The sequence below is a fragment of the Trachurus japonicus genome, chromosome 17 (genome assembly GCF_045865225.1).
Source record: "Trachurus japonicus isolate A0001 chromosome 17, Traja_1.0".
In the NCBI taxonomy this organism is placed as follows: Eukaryota; Metazoa; Chordata; class Actinopteri; order Carangiformes; family Carangidae; genus Trachurus; species Trachurus japonicus.
In genome coordinates this window covers 21,116,279-21,127,653 of record NC_140923.1, presented here as the reverse complement: position 1 = coordinate 21,127,653, position 11,375 = coordinate 21,116,279, and the positions used below count along the sequence as shown (strand labels likewise).

General features: G+C 42.5%; 1 protein-coding gene across 1 annotated transcript; it reads left to right on the top strand.

Moving 5' to 3' along the window:
- The first annotated feature begins 5,002 nt into the window (after nucleotides 1–5,002).
- LOC146970588 (uncharacterized) lies at nucleotides 5,003–10,856 on the top strand. Its single transcript, XM_085804061.1, has 3 exons — nucleotides 5,003–5,119; nucleotides 5,298–5,369; nucleotides 7,158–10,856. Exons 1-3 carry the CDS (start codon nucleotides 5,062–5,064, stop codon nucleotides 10,790–10,792), a joined length of 3,765 nt encoding a protein of 1,254 aa, XP_085660187.1. The 5' UTR covers nucleotides 5,003–5,061; the 3' UTR covers nucleotides 10,793–10,856.
- The last annotated feature ends 519 nt before the right edge of the window (nucleotides 10,857–11,375 follow it).

Below are 11,375 nucleotides of genomic sequence, written 5' to 3'. Positions count from 1 at the left end.
CCGGAAATTTCAAAAACACAGCGGCAACAGCGCCCGCTGATCTGTATCAAGACTGTTGTTATTCCTTCACCTGAGTTAAATGTTGCTGTGTGTAAAACCACACTGTGGTCTGTTAACGAGGTGCAGACGAGTGAGTTTGGAGCTGACGAGCGGATCGAAAAAAGAGAAGCGGACAATGCGGCCCCGCGATCACCCCCGTGCCGCCCCCGCCCCTGCTGAGGAGGTACTAGAGAACTCAGCTGTAGCCTAGTGGAAAAGCACCTTTACCGAGCCGTGCCGTTCCGTGCCGTTCCGTGCTGTGAAAGTGTAGTGGAAAAGCGCCATAACATAGAGTGTTTGGTCTGAAATACGGTCTGTCAGTCACTCTGCTCTGCTTTAAGCCGAGGAGAAAACTTTCCTTGTATCCTACAACCTTTATCCAATGAGGAGAGAGAACGGCATGAAGGGCTGTGTGTGCAGCCAAGGGATGGGCGTGAATGTGGTGACTTAGGGACGAGGGCCAATAGATCCATGACGAGGACGGGGACTGCTAACTCCATCGGCTGACAAGAAGTTAGCCAAAAGGACCGGATCGCTTACTTCTGCTTTAACATATTTATTAATTTTATGAATTTCTATGAAACAGCACAGGTATGCACTGAGGTAAATATTATAGTCCTTCATAAGCAGCCACCCACGACCTGGTTACAGCAGGCCTGGACCAATGATAGGAAATACAGCCAATTTAAATTGACATGAAAAATAAATTATTTATTCAGGTACAAGAAAAGCAAAATACAATGCAGAATATGTTCAATGGGCAGTCGGTGAGTGGGTGTATGAAAAGATGGTGTTGAGTGCAAGATAAAAGAAGAAGCAAACCAAAGAAAAGAAACAATGTGATGCAAAAAGAAGATCCAGCCATGTAGTGACGGAGAGGGAGAGAGAGAGAGAAGAGAGAGAGAGAGAGAGAGAGAGAGAATGAAGATCAATGGTTGGCAATGCATGCTGGGTGGACTGGCCAGGTGCATCCAGTTGCATTCATGCCAACTCCTCCTGCAGTGGGAACAGAACAGAGCAGTGAAGGTCACAAGCTTGACCTGTGTATACAGAATATTCATTGCTAACTCTCAATGTGCTTGACTGGATGTAACTCTGTCATTTCCTAAGATATCAGAATAGTTGTGTTCTGAGGAAAAAAATATATTTTGATAAAGTGACTTCTTCCACAAAAATCCTCTTGTCTTATTTTTTTTCCAAATGAAATTTCATAATAGACATAGGCCTACTGAGTGATGAAATAATGACCATGTGACTCTGCTGCCCACAGCTGGTAGAAATCAGGCATCACAGGTAGGAATCTGTAACGTGATGAGTTTCCCTTCTAATTCAAACAATTACCTTGTTTATTTATTTTATTTATCCAAACTTTATTTAACCAGATAAAACCCATTGATCCAAATTTCTTTTGCAATGGTGACCTGGCTAAGAAAGCAGCAGTGCCTGTAGTAAAAAAAAAAAAAAAAAACTACAACATTTAAACAGTATGTAAATCATTTACAGGCTAAAGTGCAGCAATTTAAACATTGTGTAAAATTCAAAAAAAAAAAAAAAGTGCAGCAGTTGTAATTTTTTTATACATTAATTGAATATTTAAAGCTTGTCTAAGTTGTCTAAGAATGTATTGGTGGCTGTAACATTCTGATCAGATTTTGAAGTTTTACAGTTAGCTTGTTGACAATTCAAGATCTCATACCATATTCAGAGCTAAGTATTTCTTTATTTACCCCCCCCCCCGCCGAGACTGTGCATCAGGTGTAGTATCACCACAATCAAAACTGCTGCCTCTGCTGAGATCACTATCACTTTAAGAGCAGATAGCAGAGAAGATGATGTGTGGAAAGTGAAAGTTACGAGAAAGACGGGGAAACGGTTGAGCTCAGACTGGTGAGTGTTTGTGAGTGAGTAGAATAAAATAGCCTACCGCAATCATTAATAAATCACTAAAATTGCGGGATATCCGATGTTTAAGTTCTCAGTCACTTCTCAGCAGGGCTGCGACTGACTGATGCTTTGGTTTTTCTCACGATATTTGCGGATTGTATAGCTACGGTGATCTGCCCACCATGATGGTCAGTGGTCAGTGTATCTTTTGGTCATTGGATTTTCTTTTGATGAATGGGAATTAAAAATCAAAAATCACTGCTTTATTCTATTTTCGTTTTGAAATACAAAAAATAAAATTGAAACACAAAGTGTTCTTGTTTTTGACTGTCAAAGAACAATTAACTAAAATTTAAAAACAGTTTGATTTTCAAATCATGTCACATAACAAAAAATAAAATCAGCAGTCAACAGACCAAATATATATATTATATATATATTTTGACACCAGATGTTGTCATTTTCAAGGCAAGAGCGCCAATGAGCACTACGGTACCTGTGTGTCTGTGGTTCTGTAGGCCAAAATCTACTCGGATATGATTTCAGACAGTAAAACAAGGCCTGACATCTACAGAAATCTGTACGCTTATCAGATGAAAATGAGGGCAGAAAGGAGATTTTAAGATGAAAATGGCAGAAGCTTGAGTCCCCAACGTACATCACAGGTGGCAAAAGTTATAACCAAAGTATGGACTTGCTATATCTCCCTTTTCCCTTCTTCTACTCTGTATGTTGTGAGCATGTGCGTGTGAAGACTTTGTCCCCCGCCAATAGGGGGGGGGAAACGGGTCTGTTGTCCTGGCCCAGGGCATTAAATTACAGAATACTGTTTCAGAATAGGCCTATTTGTGGAAAAAAAAATAGTTATGTAATATTTGAGTTTGGGGTGGGGGTCCTAAGACTGTCTCGTTCCAACCCGGGCCCAGGCAAGACTATCAACTGGCCTGATAGACCAGTCCGAATCCGGCCCATTGCTTTGCCTTGTAAATGACAACTTCCAGTGTCCAGTGTCAGTGAATATGAAAAAAAAGTTTGTTTTTTTGTTTCTGTAGTCTAGTGATTTTATTTTTGTTATATGAAATAGAACATGAAAATCAAACTGTTATTAAATTTTAGTTAATTGTTCTTTGATACTCAAAAAGAAGAACGCTTTGTGTTTCAATTTTATTTTGTGTATTTCAAAACGAAAATAGAATAAAGCAGTGATTATTGATTTTTAATTCCCATTCATCAAAAGAAAATCCAATGACCAAAAGATACACTGACCCATGATGAGCTATGAATGTGTCCGGTCCATTTCACGTGTTGCTGTCCAATTCAAACGGCAGATATACCTGTGCAAGTAACACACTATAACCATGGACTTTATTATCTCATGCGCTTTATTTTACACTTGCATGGTTTACATGCAGGTTGCATTATTTTGTTCATAAATTAATTTTAGTGCATTTCTCCTTATGTTAATGCACTTTACCTAAGATCCTGGGGTAAAGCAATAATCCTGTAGCCCAGTGATCATCAACTGGCGGCCCGCGGGCCGAATCCGGCCCGCCGAACCTTCCAATCCGGCCCGCGACTGAGTTCTAATAGTTTACAAGTACCTATATTTCTCGGTCTCCAGTTGTGTGCGCCTGTCAGTCAATGCGCTGGGACACGGAGACACGCAGACGCGCTCAGTGTTTGTGTGCCTGTGAGTCCCTGCACTGGGATTAGGAAACGCCGCGGTACCCAAAGCACCGTGCATGAAAGTTTAGAGAGCCGACTGGACTGCAGGGTTTTCCCTGCCTGTCTGCAGAGGTGAGCTGGGTGATTTTGGCCGCTGCCTTAGTTAAACTGGGTGTGCACGGGCGGGCCGTTCAGATGTAGCGTATTTTGCGCACTCAAACCCATTCAGTGTCATGCGCGCTCGAACGATGCGGTAGCGGCGCGTGTTTGATGCCACTCGGTTGTTTTTATTTGTGCATGTCCGTGGCGCACAGCTGCACGGACCTGCTTCTCCCTCCGGTGTTCAATTCAATTCAATTCAAAAAACGTTATTTATCCCCGAGGGGCAATTGTCCCGGTTCCCCCTCGGCCTGCATCTCTCCTACTGTTTCCCACTGAGCTCTGCCCGTGTGTGGAAAAACGTCGCCTCCGAGATGTTGTGTATTACTCAGGACTACTGACTTGTATCATCAGAACCAATTGTCAGCCTCCTTTCATATTTAGGCTGAAAATCACAGGACAAGTCAGCAGTGTAAAGCTCCAGCTTGTGGGAGTATCTGAAAGTCCAGCTGTCAAGATTTTTCATTTTATATCATACCAAACACCAAAGATATGTATAAATGAAAATTATGAGCTTACAGGTAAAATAGAAATAAATTATTAGGCAAAAAGGTGAATTTAATTTCAGTCTCGGCCTATTTGAATGTCCGGCCCCCGAGGTGTCTGTTGAGAAAGATTCTGGCCCTTCAACAAATATAGTTGATGACCCCTATGTGTATATTGGTGTATATTGATGAAGGCCATGAGTGCACTGAAGGGTGTGTGAGGCACATGAACATGATGGTGCCTGAGGCCAATGGGTTCATGAACTGAACATGAACTGTGAAAATACCAACCATTTTCACCAAGGTCTCACACGTGGGTTAAAATGTCTCCAAAGCACCACCTAGAAAATTTCAAACCAGGCCTTGTATTACAGTGGTTTTACTTGTATAAAACCGGTATTTGAATATGCACTTATATAAGCAATGTTTTTGCAATTTATTGATGCCATGCTTTAAAAAAAACTCTTAGGGAATTCACCCTTGCCTTAAAGGCAGAGTCTGTAGGAAACACAAAACATGGACTTGGAAATTGAATGTTGTCTTGCAACAAAGAAACCTACACACTCTACCTTTATAACCTTTGCAATTAAGAGTTATTAAAAAGTTTCTGTCAGAGGCAGCAGTTTTTATAATTTCACCCAAAAATTGAAATTGTTCTCATTACAAACTGCTTCAAACTTTGTGTTAAATAAGAGTCCTGCCCTGAACACATCCAAATGATAATATTTGACCTCAGTTGTAACTTCCGTATATTCCATAACTTATTGTACAGACACTTATGATCATCGTTTGATAAAGGTTTGGCTTTATTGCACTCCTGTAGGGCAGAATGGGAGGAACACAGTCAAGCCACCTTCAACCATCTTCAACTGAAGAGGTTCAGCTGGGTAGGTGGAGCTTAATTTGGTACTGGTATTCGCTAAAACACTGATGTGATTAACTGTGAAGTGACTCCAACACTTAAACCATTTACATTGGAATGTTTTAAGATAAACTTTAGGGAGCTGAAGTCAACTCTGAAATGTTAAACCCTGAAATCTGAACACTCCAATTTTTGCTGTGTAGAGATTGCAGCCCTGGGACGACCATTCAAGCTCGGCACACTGTATGACTGCAGGAGTGATGCTCTAATTCAAGGTAGGATGTCTGTAGACCTATGTTTTAAATATTTCAGTTATATTTTAAAGGTATAATGTGTAAGATCATGCTACTTGCTCCAATGTCAATAAGGGGTGTCACCGACTCAGTTAATCCTCCTATTAGTTTCCATACGTTACTTGTGATTTATGTGTATGCATTTATTGTTGCTATAGTGTGATAGTGTGAATATTGACATGAATGCTTTGCACAATGTGAACACTATTCTCCTCAAAAATGTACAGGTCTAGTGAACAGTGTACATCCATCTCAACCTACACACAACTCTGGAGTTTAGGTTGGTTAGCATGCTAGCATGTTTATTTTTGAGCATTGAAAGAGGAACTATGCTACATTTTTACTTTAAATAAATAAACGTTTTGGAGTAATTGTGATGGTTAAATTAATGGCTTGTACTGGGAGAATGGAGGCTCTCTGCCTTCCACCTAGCGTCTCTTGGCCGAAGACCAACCTTATAATGTCACTGCCTCTGACCCGGTGTCCCAGCTCTCGTCTTGGTGGCACCGCAACACAAAAGTGCCCTGTATAATCGTGAATCTCTTGTTTATGACAGATAAGACTACACAAATATAAACATTGTAACATGTACAGTATATGATAAATAATGATATCCACTTAGAACACCCAAAACTTATGCACACCTATAGAGGCACACAGATGTGTTGGAGAGGACCAGTACGGCCAACAAACTGCAGCAGGGAAAATTCCCGCACACTGTCACTTTCAGTATATAACAGGAGTACAACGTTTCGGTCACTGGGACCTTCATTAGGTTACGTTGTGGTGTGGACAGAGCAAGCATTTAGGCTCTATGGACCACATGGGCCAATCAGAGCCCACACCTGGTGACGCCATAGAAACAAGTAACACAATCAAAAAACCAGCACGATCATAAACACTACAGACAATAATGTAAATGAGTCCATCACAATAACTGTAGATACAAAGCATGTATATACACAAGGTGAATAGGATATAAAAACAAGGGGATCATTTATAAGATTATTTTTAAATTAATTTTATTTTAAAATCATTTTAATTTTGTTTTAAGTTTTTTAAATTTTAAAATAGACTTTATTTAAAATGAAATCCACACTGTAACATAACCTGATGAAGGTCCCAGTGACCAAAACGTTGTACTCTTATTAAATACTGTATGCAAGTTAAGACAGTGTGCTTGAGTCTCCCCGGATACACACTTAGGAAATACAGTCTGGGTAAGGCGCTGGAGCATCAGGCCCATACCCGGTCATCGCTGGCAACAGGAACCTCGAGGGCTATGCTGCGATGACTAGGAGGGCCACCAGTGTGGGCACAGAAGTCTAGGCTGCGCCAAGCCATGAGCACCTTTGGGCTCCACCCGGCTAAGCCGCTGAGCTGCCAAGCTATCTGGGCCCTCGGCCATTACCAGCGTCGGCCAGATATGGTCATGATGCTCCAGTGGCTCACTTGGACTGTATTTCCCTTTCTCCGCTGCTAAATGTGTATCTGCAATTTCTCCCGGCTTGATGGCCTCCAGTCGCTATCTTGGTGGTAGGAACAAATATTCAAATGAAGTGGAGAAGGGCTCAGTTTGAACAGCATGGGTCAGTCCTGAGAACTGATGTCAGGGGGTGTGCACAGTTGACCCTGAGAGGAGGGGCCCAATTTGAATGTTGGGTTTACAAAACTGCAAAGAACAAACCTACAGACTCTACCTTTACTGTTATACATTTAGGTTTAAACAATATTCTTTGCTGACTTTGGATGTCATACATTTCTCAACAGGTGTCACTCTTTGGGATGCAGACCAGCTACAAAAGAACACAAGTGTGCAGCCACAAAGTAACACAGAATTTAATGTCACAGCATCAGATTCCATTGAGGAGAAGTCACATTCATTAAAGATCTCAGGCTCTCTTAAGTTGAGTCTCTTGGGAGGACTGGTCAATGTGGATGGATCTGCCAAATATTTCCAAGACACAAAGAAATCCACTAAACAAGCCAGGGTGACTCTTCACTACAAAACAACCACAAAGGTTGAGACCATGACAATGTCTCACCTAGCTCATGGAAAGGTAACTCATCCTAATGTGTTTGATGATGGCACTGCCACTCATGTGGTCACAGCCATCTTGTACGGAGCAGGGGCTTACTTTGTGTTTGACAGAGAGTCATCCGCAGAGGAAGATAGGAAACAAGTAGAGGGCGAAGCTAATCTCACCATAGCTAAGCTGAAAAATCTTGCAATCAATTCTGCGGCATCACTCAACATGAACGAAGAAGAGAAATTGGCAGTTGAAAAGTTCAGCTGCACATTTCATGGAGATTTTAAGTTATCTTCCAACCCAACGTCCTTCAATGAGGCTGTGAGTGTTTACAGAAACCTTCCCAACATGCTGGGAGAGAATGGAGAGCATGCTGTTCCACTCAGGGTGTGGCTCTACCCTCTTGCGAAGCTGGATTCAAGAGCTGCAAGACTCCAAAGAGAAATCAGCAATGACCTCATTACACTGTCCTCAGAAACAATTGAGAGTTTGAACCAAACAGAGATGAGATGCAGGGACTTACTGAAAGATGCTGCAGTAACAACATTTCCTGCCATGGAAAAGAAGGTTCAGGACTTCATGCAGAAGTGCAAACACTACAAGCTTGGCTTCATGCAGAAGCTTGGGTCAGTGCTTCCTTCAATCCGAGGTGGTGGGAAAGAAGAGAGTGACCTTGAGGACATCCTGAAGGCACATGAAAATTCGCCATTTAATAGCAAAGATCTCGACCAGTGGCTAAAAACCAAGGGGAGGGAATCAGATACACTGAAATCCTTCCTTGAACAACTGGAGAAACTCGAGACAAAATCTGATAAGAACTTGGATGACCTCTTGTCTAATGTAAGTGTCAGAAATGTTGTGTGCTTTACATTTACCTCTGTAGACCAGCCTGATAGCTTCCTGGAGAAACTGTCACATTTTCTCAGACCAGCAGAAATGATGGACACTTCTGAAGAATCTACTGATCAACAAGACAGAAACACAGATTGGCTCTCTGCTGACACCAGGCATATGATGAGGAAACAATTCAGACTGTTTGAAGAATTAAAGAAGATGAGCAACAGCAGTGACATCAAATTCATATTTGGATCAAAATATGATGGAAGTCTTCCAGGAGCATGTATTTTCATATATGAAGATGGGTCTGATAATGCAGTCTGCTTTGTTCCTCCATCAAAACCGGCTACTCCGACGGTTACTGATGTGTCACATGACAGTGTCACACTTACAGTATCTGAACCCCACTCTGCCAATGTAGAGTACAGATTAGAGTACAGAATCAAACAGAGACAGAAAACCGAGTGGTCATTTCAAGCACTTACAAACGACGAAGAAGAAGCAACTCTGTCAGGACTCCAGCCAAACTCTAAGTATGAGATCAGAGCCACAGCTATGGGCAAAGTCGGCTATGCCGTCAGCAGCAGTGTCTGCAGTACTGTAACCCTCACAGCAGCTGGTCCACCAACTGAGGTAAAACACACTGAGGTGAAAGCAAACTCCATCACTCTGACATGGAGCGCCCCATCTGTCCTACCAAATGTATCTGTTCAAGGGTACATCATTGAATTCAGGGAGGAGAACAGCAGTGAATGGCAGAGTGAAGGGACAGGCAAGGAGGTGAACACGTTCACTCTGAATGACCTTAAACAGAATACAGTCTACTTCATGAGGATGCGCACAAACGTTGGTGCTGGAGTAAGTCTACCTGGTGAAGAATTCAAGATAAAAACTGAGAAAGAAACACTGAAGAAGATAAAGAAGTCCATTCTGCTCCCAGGTGATCCACCCATCTACTTACTTGATCTGAAACAAGAAAGAATTGGTCAGCTGAAGAAAAAGGTTTTTGGAAGTGCACCAACCAAAAACCAATCAAACAAAACTATCATGGTTGTCGGTGCCACTGGGTCTGGGAAGACCACGCTCATCAACGGCATGATCAACTACATTCTCGGCGTCGACTGGGAGGACAACTGCAGATATAAACTGATAAATGAAGAAACTCATAAATCACAAGCAAACAGTCAGACCTCAGAGGTGACGGCCTATCAGATTTATCACACAGATGGCTTCCAAGTTCCGTACTCTCTCACAATCATCGATACCCCTGGCTTTGGGGACACCAAAGGAATCAAACAAGATGAAAAAATCACAGAAAAAATAAGAAAGTTTTTCTCCATCAAGGGTGGAATTGATAGCATTGATGCAGTCTGCTTTGTAGTGCAGTCTACTTCAGCTCGTCTGACACCCACACAGAAGTACATCTTTGATGCCATCCTCTCCATTTTCGGGGTGGACATTGCCAGCAACATTCTTGTTCTGGTCACCTTTGCTGATGGCAAATCACCCCCAGCACTGGAGGCGATTGAAGCTGCTGAGATTCCATGCGCTAGAAACCCAGATGAAACTGTTCTCCATTTCAAATTCAACAACTCTGTGCTGTTTGCCAAAAGAAAAGGAGCCAGTGACGATGAGGAAAACTTTGATCGCATGTTCTGGAAAATGGGGAAAGTCAGCATGAAGAAGTTCTTTGATCATCTCACCACTATGCAAACCCAGAGTCTGACCCTGACGAAGCAGGTTCTCCAAGAGCGTAAACAGCTTGAGGCGACTGTTGAAGGGGTGCAGCCAATGATACGGAAAGGTTTGTCAAAGCTGGAGGAAATAAACACCACAAAAGCTGCACTACAAAACCATGAGATCCACATGAAAGAGAACGAGGACTTTGACTATGAAGTAGAGGTGGAAAACTCTGACAAGATCGAAATTGATCGAGGAACCTTCATCACCAACTGCCATGGCTGCAACTATACCTGCCATTATCCTTGTTACATACCAAAAGATGAGGATAAAAGAAATTGCGCTGCAATGAAAGATGACAACTGCACAGTGTGCCCAGGAAAATGTTTGTGGAGTGACCATTTCAACATGACGTACCGGTGGGAAACAAAACGCGTAAAAGAGCAGAGGACATATAAGGACTTGAAGAAGAAATATGAAACAGCTCTGGGAAAGAAGATGACTACAGAGAAAATCATTAAACAACTGGAGGTAGAGTACGAGCAGGTGCAGGGGAAAGTTGCTGGAATGATGGGAGAATTAACTCAATGCCTGCAGCGCCTGAGAGAGATTGCGCTACGTCCAGATCCACTGGCTACCCCAGACTATGTTGATCTCCTCATACAGACAGAGGAACATGAAGCCAGACCTGGATTTAAGCCACGTATCAAAGAGCTGCAGAGAGTGAGAGAGCGGGCAGTTATTTTGAAGAAGTTGGCAGACAGTGTTGACCTGACTGGGAAAGAAATGTCAACATGGGAGAAGATGAAGTCCACTGTCAAGGGACTGTTCAACAATCCACTTGCTTGGTTTCAGTAATTGACATTACATTTTACAGTTAAGCTGGAGGTGTGTGCAGTCATTTTACTTTCTCTATGAACAACCACAATACTGTCAAATGACCATATTATTTTCACTTTGATTGTGTTCATCTTAAGATAAATAAACCTTAAAGCAGAAGTAAGCGATCCGGTCGTTTTGGCTAATGCTGCGTTCCAGGTAGGCTTTTGAAACCGTGAATTACAGCTTCAAGTCACAACTTACGACTTTGTAGCGTTTCAGGCAACCCACTCGTGTTTTTCCGACCTGTTTTACCTGTGAAAGTCACTATAACGGCCACTCGAGTCGTAACTTCTGACCCGTGAACTCGTACCAGATCGAACTGGTACGACTTCACAGGTCGGAAAAACACGAGTTACGAGTTTCCTTGAACACACCATAACAGTCCTCGTCCCTACGTCACCACATTCACGGCGTCCCTTGGCTGCACACACAGCCCTGCATGCCGTTCTCTCTCCTCATTGGATAAAAACTGTAGGATACGAGAAATGTTTTCTCCTCGGCTCAGAGCAGAGCAGAGTGACTGACAGACCCGTGTTTCGGTCCAAACACTCTATGTAAG

Bases quoted from the DNA above. Each gene is read 5' to 3' on its own strand.
- LOC146970588 (XM_085804061.1), top strand. From the start codon at position 5,062: ATGGGAGGAACACAGTCAAGCCACCTTCAACCATCTTCAACTGAAGAG. The intron at 5,120-5,297 runs GTAGGTGGAGCT...TTTGCTGTGTAG, and splicing joins AACTGAAGAGGTTCAGCTGG to AGATTGCAGCCCTGGGACGA. The intron at 5,370-7,157 runs GTAGGATGTCTG...ATTTCTCAACAG, and splicing joins GAGTGATGCTCTAATTCAAG to GTGTCACTCTTTGGGATGCA.